Raw genomic sequence first — 20448 nt, forward strand, 5'->3', positions numbered from 1 at the left:
TATCAGCTCCAGATGTGGAGGTTGCATCTCAGGGAGGTGCACACGGTCCGAGCGTCCGGTCTGTCAGGTGGGGGTGGGAGGGATGGGCTGGGATGCACGCCCGCCAGCGGGATCCACCCCCCTCCACCCCCCCCCACCCCCCCCCCCGCCGGCATCCCAGACCCTTAAGCGCTCTGAGAGGGGAGCCTGGGACACCTCCCCTCGGAAAAGAAAAGTGCAGTGTTCACCAGCTGGGGGTGGGGGTGGGGGGAATCTCAGCGGCTTTTTCGTTGTTGTTGCTGTTTTTTAATTTGGTCTGGAAGAGACTGATAACTCACTTGGAATTTTAATGTGCATTCCAGCTCTGCAATTCTAAAATCTAGTGCACATAGCTTTGAATGGTTTAGTCTTTGGAGTGACCCAGGGGTTCCCCAAAGGGAGTAATCCTGACCCCCAGGTGACACTACCAGGTGGAGAATACCTGGAGGTAGCCAATAACATCACCCCTTATAAATTATGTATACACACACACACACACACACACACACACACACACACACTCATATTCATGAATCGAATTGTGAGAAAACCCAAGGTGTAGGCGTCTGGCCACTTGGTCCAGTTTCCTGGCTGTGTCCTGACCTCCCTCCCTTACAAACTTCTAAGACACTTGCATTCTCTGGTTTGACACATCAGGGCTCCATCCATCATTTTCCAAGCAGAGAGTTGCCACTTGCACTTCCTGGAGGTGCTTTTGGTCATTTTCCTAGGGATATAATTTTGCGTCTCTAACTTAACCAGCTGCCATTTTTTCCTAATACCCAAGGCACATACTGAAAGCAAATCCTGTGCCTTCGGAGGTCCCTGAATCATCTTGGACTGTTTTATAACTCCCTCCAGCCCCGGGAAGGGTGCGTCATCATTTATGCATGGCCTCCGAGGTCCTTCCAATCCTAGGAAATCGACTGTCATATTTCATTCCGCTTTGGTACTTATAAAACCTTCCATGGAGAGAATTTCAAAGACGGGCAGAAAATGATGGAACCCAATGGGGTCTGTTTCTTTCTATTTTGAAGGTTGCTGGAACTCTTGTTATTTTTCCGCCTCCTTGCCCTTCAGACATAGGGAGACAGAGTTTTTAAAGGAAGCGGGGCTCCTGCTACAAGTGAGCATTAAAGGCTGCTTGCCTTTGCCAAGGACGCCTGAAGGTCAAATAACTAAAATACAAAGTGCAGTTGCCAACAGCCATTGATATGCAGATCTATGGCCCCAGTGGCTGGGAGGCTGGTCCAGTGGCTAGGGAGGGAAGGTCTGCTTTGGGCCGGAAGTTGCACATTCTCAATGTGAAAGGATGACCTTCAGCCTCCTTCAAAGGCAGGCTATGACCTCGAAGATGGAGGGGAGCTGTGTTTTGCTTCCTAGAGCCTTGCTTCTACCTGGAAGTGAAGGGTTCGACCTGCTACTACAGGACTTCATGGACAAGACATGCCTGCCCGAAGCATGTCTTGAAAGCTTCATTCGAAGCATCAAGTGTCGAAACGTCTGAGGCGTGGAAATATCGTCCATACGGTCCAGTGGATGGGGGCCTGGGAGCCCAAGGCGGGGACACCTTGTTTGCAGGATGCATAGACGGTTAAATAAGATGATATTGGAAGTTTTTTGTTTGTTTGTTTGTTTTTGGAGTAGAGTTGCTTTACAATGTTGTGTTAGTTTCTGCTGTACAATGAAGTGATTCAGCTATATGTATACCTATATCCCCTCCCTCTTGGACCTTCCTTCCATCCCCCCCATCCCACCCACGTAGGTCATCACAGAGCATCGAGCTGAGCTCCCTGTGCTATACTGCAGGTTCCCACTGGCTATCTATTTTACACATGGTAATGTATTTATGTCAAACCTAATCTCCCAATTGTGGAAATATCCTGGCATAAAGTAGGAACTTCCCAAATGGAAGCCACATCTCCCGTCTTATTTCCCAATCTTTTCTGAAAAGGAAACGAACACCCGTATTAGTTATTCTTGATTTGATTGAAGCAAGAAACAAATTAACTTGAGGGTTGCCCGATCTCTACGACAGGATATAATACCCAAGTAGCCCACCATGGGGGTGTTCCCCGCCCCGGCATCAAGCAGTTAGCTTAGGTGGACGGGAGTTGGGCGTAACCCCTGTTCGTGGAAACCGAGGATGATGTCAGAGGTCTGTCAGAACCCACAGCATCGCACTATGTCAACCCTATCATCACCGGGGTCGACATCCCTGGAAAACTGCTCTTCTGGCCCTCTTGGGAATCCCGGCTCAGGAAAGCTATCCCAAGGGGAGAATTCCTTATGCAATCCTGGTGCAAAGGAAAAATGGAAGTGGAGGGTCAGGCCAGATTGCTTCTGTTCCAATGATCAGTTTGGTCCAGTTCAAAGCACCGCACGCGGATACCCAGTGTGTGGGGCTGAGAAGAAAACACAGCCTTGCTGGGAGGTGCTTTGTACCTGCTTCGTAGCAAATATTTAATTGTATGGAGGTGAGATTCACATAACATCCAATGAATCATTGAAACTGGACAATTCAGGGACATTGAGCACATTCACAATGTTGTGCAACCACCACCTCTATCTGGTTCCAGAACCTTCTCATCTCCCCAAAAGGAGACCTGTCCCCATGAGTAGTCACTGCTCCCAACCCCTGGCAAACACTAAGCCACTTTGTGTCTCTTTGGATTTTACTATTGTGGATATTTTGTAGAAATGGAATCATATACGATGTAGCCTTTTGTGCCTGGATTCTTTCACTTAGGATGTTTCCAGTGTTCACCCACGATATACCATGTATCAATACTTCATTCCTTTTTCACGGCCAAATAATATTCCACCCTGGGGATATAGGTTAACCCATTTTTAATGTCCCTTTACTTTCCTAAAACAAAATCACAGATACCTACAGACAAATGTAATAAGAGCCACGTGATGTCCACATAACACAAATGACCATAAAGTGATACCCATTTGAACATATCAGTGCTTGGACCTTCCCCCCACCCTAGAGAGGGTGAAGCAGTAAGAGGATGTCCTCATATGTTGGATCCCCAAGAAGGTGCCGGCTGCCCCAGGCCTAGAAAACTGGTAACTTAAATGCCACGAGCTGCCGCCTGCCCTATGCTTTCCCCAAATGGTGAACATTCAAGCCAAGGATAATCTTCTCTCTATGAATGCAATGGTTGCTTGCCTGGAAATTCAATCTCTTGCACTGATGTGTTAACAGCCGTGAGTTCTAGGCTGGGGTTAATTATAAACAGGGTTTCCCCTATGTGAACGTCTGGCCAGATGTGAAGAAGTCATGTGAGGTGTGAGAACATCTGACCCTGGGTACCCGGTCCTGTGCCTTGTAAGAAATCTAACACGCTGGCCTCCTCCTGCCTGCCAAATGCTAGTGCAAGGTCCACTCAGGGTGCCCCTCCCCACCTTCCCCTGCACCCTGGAGAAAACAGCCACTATTTAGAAGCACCAGGATATCAGGAAAGGAGTCCAGATCGTTAGGTCCACGTGATTTGCACCAAACCCACAACGGCGACGTGACTCATATAGGAAACGTATTTGCAGCCTCAAAACCCTTTTAGATCCATCCTCTTATTTGAGTCTTATAACCATAAAAAGACCCGTTGAACAGAATGGGACACTGGGATCTTGGAGGGTAAACTGTTTGACCAAATTATGCAGTTGGCAATAGACATTTCACACTGTTGCTGCAAATCAGAACATCATGTCGTCCACCTTAAAGAGATACGATTTCTATTTGTCAGTGATACCTCAATAAAGCCAGAAAACTAAATATTCCCCCCTTAAAAAGGTGTTCCTCTTAGTTCCCATGCTGTTTTTTTCCTTTCCAGGATATTTTAAATAAAAATGCTTTATTGTATCCACACATCTGGTACCACGGTAGACCAGAAGGCCCACCGGGTCTTTGAAGGACAAAACAAGTAGGTTCTGGGTGAATTAGAACAGACATACTTTTTAATGCATTCCTGGACCCATGACAGTAAAATGATTATTTTTAATTCTATATACTTGGGGATTTTTAAATACCCATTGAAGTAACCCATGGGGTAAAGAGGAACCATGAAAATAAGGACTGAACTATGCATCTATGAGGTGCAGCCCAAGTGACAGACAGAAATGAGGACCCTGCGACCAGAAATATGAAAAGTAAAAAATAAAGGGCAGGCATCAACTCAGGAAGCTCGACATGACATCCCAGAATGAAGGCAAAGAATGAAGGGATAAAAGGGAAGAAACAGATGTAGTCAATATCACCAGAAGTTCTAAGTTAGCAATAAACGCAAAGATCGCTAAAAGTTTGTGAACTTCAGAAAATGCTTCATTGAAGAGAGCCCCAGAGACTGGAAAATTCTCAAGCTTTTTACTACGTACAGATGCTCCCCCATCACACATGTAGAAACCCAGGATGTCCTTATGTCTGGGATCGTGTTTGTGTTTTTTGTGGCCGTCGGTAAACAAGCTACGGATTTAGATCCAACCCCTAGGACGCTGGTACCCAGACGACAGAAAATACAACTCCAACTCATTTCTCTGGTTAAACGACAAATTCAGTGACTACGGAGCTTGGATGGAAAACCATGCCTGGCAGGGATTTACCCCTAAGTGTCCTTCAAACAGAACGCATACCGTCTTGCTGTCCACTCAGCAAACCCGGTTGTAGACAGGGCACATGTTAGGAGCATTATCTGATGGACGAAGAGTCGGAAACACAGAGACCAAAAGGCTTAACGAGGGTGCTTAACAAATGCAACGCTTGACACTTCCCAAGAAGAGCCCACATGGGAAATGGGCATGGTGCGACCTCGCTGACCCGTGGGTCATCTGAGGAGCTCCTAATCAGCTTCCCAACCTGTCCAGCCTTGGACGGAGCCCGGTGCACCTTCTATGGTTGCATTTCCTAATAGCCAAGATGAGAGGTATTTTCGATACAGACACCCTCAAAATCCAGTGGGAGTTGAGACGGATGACGCTTCAACTGGGTCATATCAGACACAGACCCGCCTTTGCAGAGCCCACTCTTTCCCATCAAAAGTGCCTCTTATCACATCTGGTACCATCCCCAGTTTCTAGACATTAGGACCTGATATCTTTGGGTCCTAATCCCACCCTAGACAGCAAGCTCCTTTAGGACAAGAGCTCTGTGCCACTCAACTTTGAGCTCCATCCAGTGTTTGCTCAGAGCTTGGCTGGGTGACCCTACTCAACACATCATTGCCGAACGAATGGATGGATGGATGGATGGATGGATGGATGGAAGGATGGATGGATGGATGCAAGGATGGAAGGATGGAAGGATGGATGGATGGAAGGATGATGGATGGATGGAAGGATGGATGGATGGATGGATGGATGCATGGATGGATGGATGCATGCATGGATGGATGGATGGAAGGATGGATGGGTGGATGGATGGATGGATGGATGGGTGGGTGGATGGATGGATGGATGGATGGATGGATGGATGGATGGAAGGATGGGTGGATGGGTGGATGGGTGGATGGGTGGATGGGTGGATGGGTGGATGAGTGGATGGATGGATGAATGGATGGATAGATGGATGAGGTGGTCGTTCCCACTGTCGAACAAAACTCATTGATGCTACATGGAGGGGACTGAGAAATACACGCACCATGGGTCCAATTATTGAATCAAGACTTGCCCAGGGATGGAAGGTCATCCATCCTGGTGTGTATGCACATAGCCCCCTTCCCGGGCTCCCCGAACAACAGCGACAGGCGCAAACCCAGGATCCCCAGTGCCCGCCATGCCGTGGACGCGGCCTTACTCACCCAGTGGTCCACGAGACTTCTCCAGCTGCTGGGAAGTGTCTCTGAGCTCTGAGGAATGTTCCACAATCAGGTGTCGAGGGAACATGGTAACTTCTCCAGAACTGTGTCCTCTCTCTCCCCTGGTGGACGAGTGACATAAGGGCGGTCATGCAATGAGGAGGGGTCATGTGAGGCCAGGGTCCTACACAGTCCAAATTGCTCTCAGAGCCTATCTTCGCCCAGGGACTGCAGCATCTTTCAGGGGCCAGCAAGCTTGTTCTCAAAGTGACAGAGGATGTCGGACTGGCCAGGACTCACCCTGCCTCCTCATCCTGAGGCTGTACTTGGGAACCAATTTGTGATGCCGCTAAGAGTAGCTGGCACTTGTGTACAATGACCTCAAGCCGTAAAGGGCTCTCCAGTGATGTGCAAATGCTCCAAGGTTGGGATCTTCCTGGAAGTCAAGATCCTGCTTTGAAGTACATCATCCTAGCTGTCCGGAAGTATTAGACAAGGCATGTCTCCATCTTGGTTTTAACATACAAAGTAATTCTAGTTCTGAAACACATCAGTCGGGGCTGTAGGGCTTAGCAGAATATCTGAGCAGTTCTGGAAGGGGCTGGCGCCCAGGGCTGGAAGCTTCAGTCTGCATTTGCCTGGCCCAGAGGGTCTCAAACTTGCCTGAACAAAAGGATGGCTTGAGGAGGTCTAATAAATGCTGGTACCCAGAGGAACGAACTTGGGGATTCTGTTGATGGTGGAGCTGAGCATTAGTGGTTTTCAGAGGCTCCCCCAATGTGCAGCCAAAACCCACTAGCCTTACTGGATCTTGGGGAGAGGTCTTCACCACCCATGAAAGGTAGGCTCGAGCACATCAGTGGCTGGATGGAGGGTGTGCTGGGGGTGGGGGTGTCCTTATTGGCTGCAGACTTGCTCCTCTTTCTTGAGGTTGTAAAGAATGTGAGCAAAGAGGGCTATCACATTGGCAGTTCCAGGGCAAAATGAAAATGTGGGTCCTTGTTCACGCTTCATTAAGAATCTCAAGATGGCGGTCATAGGGCATTAAGCCAGTAGGCGTCCTTATGAGGCCAGGGTCCCGTGTAAGCTACATGGGTCACTCGCCCAGGAAAGTGGCCTTGGGTACATATAGAAGAAGCCATGACCTCCATGGTTTTCCAGGTCACCAGAAAAGGAATGGATGTTTCCTGAGTTTCCAAGTATCCAATTCATGTACCATGCAGTGGATTGAATACTTTCTACCAAAAAGATATGACCACGTCCTAAACCCTGTTACCTGTGGATATGACTTTGTTGGCAAAAGGGTCTTGGCAGATGTAACTAATGAAGGATCTTGAGATGAAGAGATCATTCTTGATTATCCGGATGGAAGCGAAGGGTCTGAGATGAGGTCCTCTTGGATGAGGGTGGCGGCCACAAGCCCAGGGACCCCTGAAGCCCCCAGAAGCTGGAAGAGGCAGGAAGGACCCTCCCCTGGGGTCTCTGGAGGGAGCACAGCCCTGGGACACCTTGACCTCAGACGTCTGGTCTCCAGGACCAGGGGCTGGATGAATTTCTGCTCTTTTCAGACTCCCAGTTTGTGGTCCTATGTTACAGCCACCCAGGACACTCTTATACACGACATAATAGTGAGCTGTTTGAATAAGCAGGGTCTTCCACTGGGACCACGTGCCCCCATCTTCACACAGTGATCTGAGCCACGGGCCACCAGGACCCACAAATCGTCTTGTGGGTTCACACCGTAATCATCACCTCTCCTGCAACTGCGATGAAGGGGGTCAGGAATCTCTGACCCTCTGGCAGCTCTCTTCCTCGTGCTGGTCCATGGTCTCCGGGAGCCTCCTTGTCACCCTATGGTTCTCCCGGGAAGGGTGTCGGGATGTTCCTTATCCGAGCGGACGTCCTGCAGAGTCTGCGCACCTGCAGAAGGGGCCCTGGTTTGTTCCTCTCAGGCCACCACACGAACAGTCCCAGATGCTGGGGTCTCAGCTCTGCCAACCACAGCAGGATGCAGGTGAGGGGGTGAGGACCTCAAATGTACACGTCCTGGTCTCCTGTCCTTTTACACCAACGTCTCCTGGTTGCCCGACACAGAATTCATAACATCTTCTTCATCTGTAAGGAAAACATGGTCTCTGGGGTTAGAGACCCCTGAAGTTCCCACCTAAGTGCCAGCAGGAACTTGAAACTGGGTGAGACACTGAGTCTTTCTGAGGCTAAATGCCCAGCCATACGACAGGACTTACAATCCTCCACGTGGCACACAGGGGTCAAAACCCAAGGTCAACAAAGTATGGGCCTCGGATAAATCTGACCTCCCCCCTTTTTTGTAAATAAAAGTTTATCAGAACACAGCCACACATGTTAGCGTAGTGTGTGTAGATGCTTGTCTGTCATATGGAAGAGTTGAGTAGTTGTAATAGATCATACAGCCCTAAAATATGAAGATATTTATTAACTGGTCCTATATATAAAAAGTTTGCTGACCCGGAAACCCTATCTATTTATCTAGCTAGCTAGCTAGCTAGCTAGCTAGTGTAGTGTGAACCCCACTCTGGAAGAGCTGCTGGCTGTTAGTCCAATGCATGAACGTGCTGGGGGCCGACATCAGGTCTGGGGCCTCAGTGGGATTTTGTCAATTGAGGGAATGCATGTTAGCTGACCAGGGGTCCCTGGTCTTGATATTCAGGGTGCAGTCTGGCAGGAAACACACAGAGTCCTTTTGCTAGCATCCTAAATGTCTGATCTCTCCATGTTGGAATTTGAGAACCCAAGAGCCATTCTCAGAGAGAGGATTGAGCCTTCCTTGCCTGACTGGTGGGTGAAGCAGGGCGGGCCCGGATGCCCAGACAAAGGTCCACTAAGCTGCTAGAGATGCTCACATGTGTCAACAACTGTATGAGTTTCTTGTAACAAATTGCCATCAAGGTGTTGGTATCTTAAAGCAACTGAAATTTATTCTCTCTCAGTTCTGAAGATGCAGGGCTGAGCTCCCTCAAGAGGCTCCAGGGGAGGGTCCTTCCTGCCTCTTCCAGCTTCTGGGGGCTCCAGGCGTCCCTGGACTTGTGGCCACATCCCTCCCATCTCTGACTCCGTGGTCACATGACCCCCTCCCTCTTCTGTAATCAGTTCTCCCTCTCCCTGTTTCCAATAAGCAACCTTGTGAGTACATTAGCCCTACCTGGATAAGCCAGGATGGTGTCCTCATCTTAAGACCTTAATGACATCTGCAATGATTCTCTTCCCAAGAGGAACACATTTGCAGTTTTCAGGGGTTAGGATGTGGACATATCTCTTGAGGAACCACCATTCAAGCCACTACAGAGGGAACTGGACGAAACCAGGATGGTCCCACCACTGACCTGTTTCCAAGGCGTAGAGGGCGGCCGTCACGCTGCTGAAAGATGAGGTGTCTGCAGACCCTGGAGGGTCCATGACAAAACTAGTTCAGGAAGAGCCTGACAGACTGCGATGGGCACCCACATGCAGGGAAGCACTGGGCATTCGACATGATGATGATTATTACATTAGTATTGTGGTTTGACGTATAATCCGAGCCCTGCACACATCTCCAGGAGAGGAACATGCCCGTGTTAACAGACGATGAAATGAAGAAGCAGATACCAGGAGAGAGGCTTCATGGGACCACTGAAGGGTAAGTGGGCAGCAAAGCTGCCATTCTTTGACTAAGGCCCTAAAAAATGGTGGGAGAACGTGCAGACCTGCAAACCCTGTGCAGCTGAATCCCATGATTGGTTTCGTCCAGGCCCTGTCCCCGTCCCCGTCCTACAGACCCCCTGGTGACAGATGTCCAGGCCCCATCCCCATCATACAGACCCCACGGTGACAGGTGTCCAGGCCCCGTCCCCGTCCTACAGACCCCACACTGACAGGTGTCCAGGCCCCGTCCCCGTCCTACAGACCCCCTGGTGACAGGTGTCCAGGCCCCGTCCCCATCCTACAGACCCCACGGTGACAGGTGTCCAGGCCCCGTCCCCATCCTACAGACCCCACGGTGACAGGTGTCCAGGCCCCGTCCCCGTCCTACAGACCCCACGGTGACAGGTGTCCAGGCCCCATCCCCATTCTACAGACCCCCTGGTGACAGGTGTCCAGGCCCCGTCCCCGTCCTACAGACCCCCTGGTGACAGGTGTCCAGGCCCCATCCCCATCCTACAGACCCCACGGTGACAGGTGTCCAGGCCCCGTCCCCATCCTACAGACCCCACGGTGACAGGTGTCCAGGCCCCGTCCCCATCCTACAGACCCCATGGTGACAGGTGTCCAGGCCCCATCCCCATCCTACAGACCCCACGGTGACAGGTGTCCAGGCCCCGTCCCCATCCTACAGACCCCACGGTGACAGGTGTCCAGGCCCCGTCCCCATCCTACAGACCCCACGGTGACAGGTGTCCAGGCCCCATCCTACAGACCCCATGGTGACAGGTGTCCAGGCCCCGTCCCCGTCCTACAGACCCCATGGTGACAGGTGTCCAGGCCCCGTCCCCATCCTACAGACCCCACGGTGACAGGTGTCCAGGTCCCCTTTCTTACCCCGTGTCCTACAGAATTCCCTACCCCTCTGTTGAGGGTCTTTCCATGAGTCACGGGGTGAGAGCCCTGATAGGTGCCCTAACGGCTGCAGGAAGCCCCTAGGACCTGGTCCCCCTAAAGATGGTGGGGCAGAGGGTTAGGGTGGTCACATGACCCTTGATCAACAGACTAAGGAAGGCTCACGTCTCCCCCTTTCCAGGACCCACAAATCAGAGCTGCATCTCTGGCACAAATTGCGCGTGAGAGAACAGGGGACACAGGACACCCTCAAAGCCACCAGTGCCCAACAGTCCCAGGCTCCCTTGAAAGTGTTTGCTTCACCCGGATGTTTCTACCCCAGGGTCCTGGGCGCCTCTGTGCCAAGCAAGAACACCGCCCGCATGGCTGGCAGGATTTAATGACTCAGGGCACCCGGTACAGCTGGACACATTGGGGATCACAAGATTCAGGGCTGAGGGTTACACTCAGCACTCCTCTTCTCCTCAAGTTCCAGCCCAGGGCAGGGAAGCCGACAGGAGGCTCTGGGGAGACAGAGCCCCAAGGGCAGGGGACGTGAACGATGCAGACATGTGGTCCAGCACAGACACACCTGCGAGCGCCTGGCGGATCACGGTCTCCCCGGCGGGTGGCTAACCCCAGAAGGCCTCCTGGGTCACATCGGCGATGCCCGTCATCCGGCAACTTCTGGCCCACAGCTGTCGCTGAAGCTCCAGGTCGTACGTGACCGCCAGCGACTTGGTCTCTTTCTCGTTGTAAAGATAGCGGCCGCCACGGCCTTCCAGCGCTGGGGTGACCGCCGCGTAGACGGAGGTCCAGGCTCCCTCATCCGGGGTCTGCAGGGAGAAGGAAAGGAGAACAGGAGTCAACTTTCAGAGCAGAGACACGGGGGTCTCCACGCTCACAGACACTGTGGGTGAGACACAGCACCTCCGACCTGGTTCCATCGACTCGGGCACAAAGCCCAGCCGGACAGGCTTGGGGAGCCCGGCCTCCGTGGGTGCAGGAAGGTGCACCCACGTGGGTTGTATTTCCACATTGGGTAAATCCATTTCGACAGATGCATATGAAGACCCCAGTGTAAATACTCAGGTCTCCAACTCTTTTTTAAAAAATTTATTTTTATTGAAGTATCGTTGGTTTACAATGCGGAGTTCATTTCTGCTGTATGGCCAACGCTTGATGAAACTGAAATGCTTATACGTTGGCTCAAAGCAGATGACTGTTCGGCCTCTGTGTTGAACGCACGACATTTAGCAATTTGAGATGGAAACGTCAAAACAGCAGAAACGTTCTTGGTTTCCATGCAGTGAGGAGAGTTACAGTAGGAGAACTGTAAGTTCAAAAAAAAGCTTGAAAGGCTGAGAAGAGATTGAGAAAAGTGGACCTCGGGCAGTAGGAGGGAAGGAGGAAGGTTTGAATGCCAGACACCCTGTGTTTTGGGTTGGGAGGGTGTGTGTGTGTGTGTGTGTGTGTGTGTGTGTGTGTGTGTGTGTGTGTGTGTGTGTGTGTGTGTGTGTGTGTGTGTGTGTGTGTGTGTGTGTGTGTGTGTGTGTGTGTGTGTGTGTGTGTGTGTGTGTGTGTGTGTGTGTGTGTGTGTGTGTGTTATGGAGTATTACTCAGCCATGAAAAAGGATGAAATAATGCCATTTGCAGCTACATGGATGGACATAGAGATGATTATACTAAGTGAAGTCAGACAAAGACAAATACCATATGATACCACTTATATGCAGAGTCTAAAAAATAATACAAAAGAACTTATTTATGAAACACAAACAGATTCACAGACATAGAAAACAGAGCTACAGATACCAAAGGGGAAACAGGGGTAGGGATAAATTAGGAGTTTGGGACTAACAGACACACACTATTATATGTAAAATAGATAAACAACAAGGTCCTACTGTACAGCACAGGGAACTATATTCAATATCTTGTAAGAACCTATAATGGAAAAGAATCAGAAAAAGAATATATATATATATATATAACTGAATCACTTTGCTGTACACCTGAAACATTGTAAATCAACCATAATTTTTAAAAAATTGCAAAAAAAAAAAAAAGAACCCATGGATTAAAAGAACCTGGCGGAGAAGTTCAAGGGATTAGACCTTGTGGGAAGTGAGGGGCTTTGGGGCTACGATTCAATATCCAGGAACCAACAGAATTCCCTCATCTTATTGTCATGACAATGACTTTTCAGCTCATCGCATGTAACAAACTTTTGGAAATCCGCTAACTCGCCCAACCCTGGTCCTTCTCGTGTGCCTCTAAGAGTGTACCATTGTAGGACCCTCAGGAACACATCCAGGCCAGGAAACAACCCCACGGTCACACTTTCTGCATTCAGACGTGCTCAAAAGGGGTATCTCGGAAGTCGTGATGACAAATGTCCCCCAGCACTTATAAGCGGGCTGGAGAAGGTTAAAAAGAGAAGTGAAGGGCAAAGCTTCCTTTACTCCACGGAGCCATGTGACAGGCAGAGAAGCTGCGACTTTGAAGATATTGTCTGGAAGACCAACACCTCCCCATCTGATCTCCCAAGAGGGCTGTGTACCCACCTGCCAAAAACACTGAACATGACAAAGATGGGAAATTGCTGAGGGCAGCCAGGTAAACTGTTCCTTTGATGTTACCAGGTCCCATACTCAAGGAAGCAAGATCCTGGGACCCTACGGTCAAGACACGAATTGACGAGGACAATCTGAAACACATGGGCATCTCCCCGGAGGAGCTTGAAGGTTTGCGAGAAAGTCTGCAGAGAGGAACACGCATTATTGGAAAGCCTGTGTTCTCATGTGTTGGGATGGGTGGGAAGGGGTGGGCATGGGGTCAGGAGGGGGTCAGGGGCCATGAAGGGAACAGTCTGCCTCTTCAGGAAAAAACATTCATTTCATTGTAGCAACGAGCTCCTTTAGACAGGATTCTACTACTTTTTTATGGAGATAAAGTTATACAATGTTATATGTCAGTTATAAAGTATAAAACATATTGATTTGACACGCAGTCTTATGAAGACTCCTAAGTGTTTTGGGGTTTTCTCCCCAAGTGTTGATAGGGATTTTTTCATCTTATTTTGGTTGCAGTTTCCAACTTTTAAAAACGCTTAGGTCACCTTTTCCACCAGCCCCAAGTCCTCACCCTTGTCAATTCGTCAGTGTTGATCCAACGCTTTCTCACATCTGTTTTTTTGTATATGCAATTCTTTTCAGATGTATTAAACAAAAAATCCTCCAAAAAAAAGGATTTACTCATTTTAAATAGGAGACACTGCCTGCACATCGCATGTGCCCTGAGTCTGTTTTCTGGGAACGGATGTTGGATTTTCCTGTCTTCCTGGGGCAGTGGCTATGACCAGTGTTCTGTTTCCACCTCAACTGGGCGTCCTGGGATTCGATTCTGGGGCTGTCTACCCAGAGTTGGCAAAGCCTCTCTGGGCGTGTTTATGGCCTCAGTTCTCCTTAACTGCCCTCACCACGTGTCTCTGGGGTCCTCCTGCGCTCCGGACCCACTGACTATAGGTATTGGGGTACCCAGGACCCCCGCAGGGTTGAGGATTTCCAAGAACGACTCACAGAATTCAAGACGGCATCTCCTCGTGATTCCACTTTTATGATAAAATCCAGATTAGGAACAGCCACATGAAGAGCGTGGGCCACAGGGTGAAAGCTGGGAGGGTCCCACACATCTATTTTCCAGATGATTTTCCGTTATAGGTTATTACAAGACAGAGGAACCGGTCTTCCCTTTAGTGGTGTCTGAGACGTTCTTGTTCGGATGGACTTACACCTCCTCGGCAAACGCATCCTTCAATCAGCTCCTGGGACGAGCTTGGCTCGTAAGTCAGCCATTCCCCAGGCTGAGGATTCAGGGGTCCATGCCCAGAAACCCCCCGCCACGTTTCACCCCCAGAGTGAGTCACCTCCATCAGAAAGCCCTGCTTTGTTGCAGCTGCAGGCTCCCCCGCTCCTGGGATTTCCCTAGGGTGTGTCCAGCCCCCTCTTAGAGGCTGCCTCTTTTGGGTCCTCCAGCGGGCCTTATCTGGGGGTCCATTTCCCCCACAGGTTGAAAGTCCTCTTGTCTGGGTAACAGTCCTTGTGATCAGCACGTCCAACTAAAACACAAGGATGGCAGTTTCAGAAGATACTGCCTGTGCCGTGCTGGACATGAGCTTGGGATGCCCCAAGGACACAGCACTGTGCCCAAAATTCAGCTACTGCCAGGAGACGGGACTGCAGTGGAATTCTGCTGATGATCGTGTTTCTGTAGGCAAGGGACTTCGAAGCACAGACATATACCCCCATGCACACACAGTCACATGCACACACATATACCCCCATGCACACACAGTCACATGCACTCACACATATACAGCCATACACACACACACACACAATCACATGCACTCACACATATACACCCATACACACACACAGTCACATGCACACACACATATACACCCATCCACACACAGTCACATGCACACACACATATACACCCATACACACACACAGTCACATGCATTCACACACATACACCCATCCACACACAGTCACATGCACACACACATATACACCCATCCACACACAGTCACATGCACACACAATATACAGCCATACACACATTCACATTCACACACATATACAGCCATACACACAGTCACATGCACACACACATATACACCCATCCACACACAGTCACATGCACACACAGTCACATGCACTCACACATATACACCCATCCACACACAGTCACATGCACTCACATATACCCCCATGCACACACACATATACACCCATCCACACACACATTCACATGCACACACACACATACACCCATCCACACACACACATTCACATGCACACACACATATACACCCATTCACAGTCACATGCACTCCCACATATACACCCATCCACACACACATTCACACACATATACCCCCATGCACACACATTCACATGCACACACATATACCCCCATGCATACAGTCACATGCACACACACATATACACCCATCCACACACACACACACAGTCACATGCACACACATATACTGCCATGCACACACACATATACACCCATCCACACACACACAGCCACGTGCACACACATATACACCCATCCACACACACATTCACATGCACACACATATACTGCCATGCACACACATCCACATGCACACACACATATATACCCATCACACACACGCATTAACATGCACACACATGCATTTACATGCACACATTTACATGCACACACAGATACACCCATCCACACAGTCACATGCACACACGTATACCTCCATGCACACAGTCACATGCACACACACATATACCCATGCACACACATGCATTCACATGCACACACACATGCCCATGCACACACATTCACCCTCATGCAGTCACATGCACACACACATATACACTCATCCACACACACACATTCACATGCACACACATACACCCATACACACACATTCACATGCACACACACACATACACCCATCCACACACACACATTCACCCATCCACACACACATTCACACGCACACACACATATACACCCATACACACCCATTCACATGCACACACATGCATTTACATGCACACAGATACACCCATCCACACACACACACAGAGATACACCCATCCGCACACACATTCACACGCACACACACGTACACCCATGCATACAAATACATTTACATGCACACACATACATTCACACTTACATGCATATACCCCCATGTGCCCACACACGCTCACCCAGGGTGGCCCTGCCCAGCCAGGGAGTTCTCTCACATAGAAAAGGACACGAAAAAAAGAAAAGAGCTGTTCTTCGTGCTCATGCATCTCGTGGAGAATTAATCTCATCCACTTACCCCACTTAAACACATGATGGATGCTGGGCTAAAAACAGCCACCCCCGAGCATTTGCAGAACATTTCCAAGCCCTGGGCAGATGATAAAGTTAGAGGAAATGAGATCTCATTTGTACTTTTTAATTCCTAAATGTTTTGACAGCTCACGAAATGGACGGTTTTATGCATTTCTTCTTCCTGACATCCGATCTCACCGTCCTAACCCTCACCCATCAGGGTAATGACACATCACGCCTGAGTGAAAGGAAGGAAGTCTGGCAGACGCTGAGATGCACACGTGTGTGTATAAGCAGGCACACACATACACTCGGTCACATGCACAACACACATGCTCCCCCACGCCCAACTTTAACTTTGGGACATTTAGCTACATCCTCTGGAGGAGGGAGTGGCACCAAAGAACTGCGGGTCCCAGGGCCAGGGTTCAATTTCTGCATCACCTCTCGTGACCCAGGAGACCTTGCTGGAGCCACCCACTCTCCGTTAGCCTCAGCTTCCTCACCCGGATGCCGGGTGTTTGTGTGGGTGTCTGGCCCCCGATGCTCAGGTTCTGCCACATGGACCCGAGACCAGCAACGTCCATGGCGGGTGGGAGATGCTTCTTAAACAGGTGTCCAGTGAATGCCTACGTCCTGCTATGGACGGAATGTGCGTGACCCCCGCGTTCATACACTGAAGCTCTGATCCCCGACGGGGTGCTATGAGGAGATGGAGCCTTTGGGAGGGGATTAGGGTTAGATGAAGTCATGAGGGTGGGGCCCCCAGGATGGGATTAGTGTCCTTAAAGGAGAGGAAGATGCCCCAGAACTCCCTCTCCACCACGTGAGGACACAGCAAGAAGGTGGCATCTGTAAGCCAGGAAGACAGCCTCGCCAGGGACTGATCTGCCCACGCCGTGATCTCAGACTCCCAGCCTCCAGAACCTGGAGAAACAAATGTCTGTTGTTTAAGCTGCCCCGTCTGCAGTGTTCTACTGGGGCAGCCCGAGCCGTTGACTACACGTCCCAACTCTATATTTAAATGAGGATGTCTTCAGGTTATCCAAAAAGCAGCACACCTTTCCCCAAACCCCTTTGAGCTAGAACCCAACAGACAAAAGTGGTCATGGTACTGGTCCAAGCAGCTTCCGTGGGAGCAGCAGAAACTCCTACAACACTTACCTATGCCAGGCACTGCCCTGAACACCACGAGGGAATCCTTCTGAAGCATGCCCCGCCCCCACCATTCCTGATGATGCCTTCAAAACACATCTCAGAAACATCCACATGGCACCCAGGCCGTGCTGGATATTGGAAAACACTTCGTAAATGTTGGCACATTTAATCTGTATTCCAACACCACGGCGTGCACACAAATACAGCCTCTAATTTACAGAGGAGGATATGCAGGGATTTTTTTTTTAACATATTAATAACCATTCAGTTTTATGAAAGAACACATATAAAATTCACAGTTCACAGTCTAAATAATGCGTTTCAAAAATCCGCTGTAGGATCCTTGATCAAAATAAAGATGACAAGCAATCAAGAAACATCCTTGTTCTTTTGATACCGTGATCTGAGGACGGTGCCTCCTACAGTTTTTAAAATGAAGGCTGTACCTCCCAGGTACACCTGCTGCAGCTCCAAGTACAACTGGATTATCTGTCCCTGTTCACTTGCCATTGATAGGAGCTCTTCCAAGCATGATGAAGTGTGTTTCCTGGGTGCCATGTGCTGGGAAATGAGAGTCGGATTCTGAATAAGCAACAAGATACTCTAAACAGTGGTCCCTCTGGGATAAATAACATCTCCCATTTTACCTGCAGCTTAAAAAAACAACAAAACTAAGATCCTCTTGGAAACTTGTAAGAAAGCAGAGATGTCTCAAATGTGAAGCCAAACCCCAATAGGAAACATGGTGGCTTTTATCAGAGGCTTCGGAATCCCTGAAGGACAGATGCCCGCCGGGGGCCTGGGGCATAGGGCTGGGGAGAGCACCGTGTATATTTACAGCTGAAGCTTTTCTCTGCATGAAGCCAAGAAAGCCAAGAAAGATCATTTAGATAAGAGCCCCCGCGCCCCTGGAGCAGACGACCAGCAGAGGCGGTGGGTCGAGGGCTGGGTACAAGCGCACAAAAACTAAGTAAAATAAAATAAAATAAAGCGAAGGAAAGAGAGCAGAGGGTGGGGTTTACACTGTGCATAACAGAGCCGCGAGCTGTGTGCGGTGAGAGGGGAACACGAATGCCTTATAACTACATAATTATACAGGGCTTTACAGTGTTGCAAATGCTTTCCCATGTATTATGTCAGCAATGCACACAACAGTCTTAGGAGATGGTATTATCCAGAATGAACAAATCACGAAAATGAGGGGCAGAGAGGAGGGAGGGGAGGTGCTGCACGGAATGGCCAGGTCTTGCTTCTTCCAGAGACTCCAACCCTCCCCATCTTCCTCATCAGTCATGATGGGTGTGTCACCCACACCCATGGCCATGGCCCCATGGGTCACCTCCCTTCCTGCCTGCATGTTTGCAACCACAAATTCCATGTGCACCTCTGAGCTGCAGACAGACGCTCATGGCGGCCCAGATGGCATCCAGAGGTAGAGGCCCTACGTACACACCTCAGGGTCAATCATCCTTCCATCCCCACCTGCCGGTTGCCCCGTTTCTTGGACAGCCACCACCACGCACCCCGATTTCCCTGAGTCACAAACCCCAAATGACCCGAGTCTTTCTTGGTTCACTTTCCACGGGCAACCAGTCAAGACCGCGTGATGTGGTCTCTAGGATCGTTTTCAAAACGATCTCCTTCTGCCCCTCTGCACCGGCCTCTAACCAGACCCCAGGTCCACCCCACCATGCCCTCCAGTACACGGGACGCTCTGGAGGCTGGATGCATCTGATCCTACAACATCGCTGTTTCGTGGGGGTTTTTTTGAAATACAGTTGATTTACAATGTTGTGCTAATTTCTGCTGTACAGCAAAGTGACTCAGTTGTACACATATAGACGTTTTCTTTTTTCATGTTCTTTTCCATGATGGTTTATCACAGGATACTGAATAGAGTTCCCTGTGCTCTACAGTAGGACCTTGTTGTTTACCCATCCTATATACAATAGGTTGCATCTGCTAATCCCAAACTCCCACATCGTCCCTCCCCCACCTCCCCTCCCCCTTGGCAACCACAACTCTGTTCTCTATGTCTGAGTCTGTTCCTATTTGGTAGATAAGTTCATTTGTACCATATTTTAGATTCCACATATAAGTGAGATCAGATGGTATTTGTCTTTCTCTGTGTGACTTACTTCACTTAGTATGATCATCTCCAGGTCCATCCATGTTGCTGCAAATGGCATTATTTCGTTCTTTTTTTATGGCTGAGTAGTATTCCATTGTATACATGTACTACACCTTCTTTATCCATTCATCTGTTGATGGACATTTAGGTTGTTTCCATGTCTTGGCTATTGTAAATAGTGCTGCAATGAACACTGGGGTGCGTGTATCTTTTTGAATTAGAGTTTTGTCTGGATACATGTCCAGGAGTAGGATTGCTGGATCATATGGTAATTCTATTTTTAGTTTTCTGAGGAATCTCCATACTGTTCTCCATAGTGGCTGCACCAACTTACATTCCCACCAACAGGGTAGGAGGGTTCCCTTTTATCCACGTCCTCCTCAGCATTTGTTACATGTAGACTTTTTAATGATGGTCATTCTGACCGGTGTGAGGTGATACCTCACTGTAGTTTTGATTTGCATTTCTCTAATAATTAGTGATGTTGAGCACCTTTTCGTGTGCCTACTGGCCATCTGTAATAACATCACTACTGACATCCATTATCGGGCGTCCTGGGAGGAAGCCCAGAGCCAACGTCTAAGACACTCATTGGAGCTGGGACCAGTTGTCCTGGGGAGAATGGAGAAGGGGGTAGCTCACGCCATCTGTGGGGATCTAGGGTTCTGATGAGGGACCCAGCAGACAAGGGAGAAATGACAGCATGGCCACTCTCATCTTGAGCTATTTCTGCACCACCGATGGTCCCAGCCTGGTTCAGGCTCCTTGGACCTTAGCCCAGCCTTCAACCCCCTCCAAGGGCTGCACCCTTTGTGTCCTGCGTCCACTGCAAGGGCAGATCACTGGCACCGTCCTCCTCCTTTCAGCGCTCATGAAAATTGCTGAGAAAGCAGGAGTACCCATTGCCTG

At 49.5% G+C, this 20448-nt stretch overlaps 1 protein-coding gene and 1 long non-coding RNA gene across 2 annotated transcripts in view; both read right to left on the reverse strand.

Annotated features, from left to right (window-relative positions):
• Positions 1 to 9159, reverse strand: part of LOC309653453 — a 138948-nt gene extending 129789 nt beyond the window's left edge. Inside the window, exon 1 of the long non-coding RNA XR_014259179.1 lies at positions 5817 to 9159. This is a non-coding gene — a long non-coding RNA (uncharacterized lncRNA). The remainder of the gene's footprint in view (positions 1 to 5816) is intronic.
• A 1589-nt stretch (positions 9160 to 10748) lies between these two features.
• Positions 10749 to 20448, reverse strand: part of LOC309653438 (polyprenol dehydrogenase-like) — a 188216-nt gene continuing 178516 nt past the window's right edge. The window contains exon 7 of the mRNA XM_082448131.1: positions 10749 to 11200. Within this exon, the coding sequence (XP_082304257.1) occupies positions 10997 to 11200 (204 nt within the window). The 3' untranslated portion in view covers positions 10749 to 10996. The remainder of the gene's footprint in view (positions 11201 to 20448) is intronic.

This window comes from Balaenoptera physalus (assembly GCF_965194825.1).
Source record: "Balaenoptera physalus genome assembly, chromosome: Y".
Classification (NCBI taxonomy): Eukaryota; Metazoa; Chordata; class Mammalia; order Artiodactyla; family Balaenopteridae; genus Balaenoptera; species Balaenoptera physalus.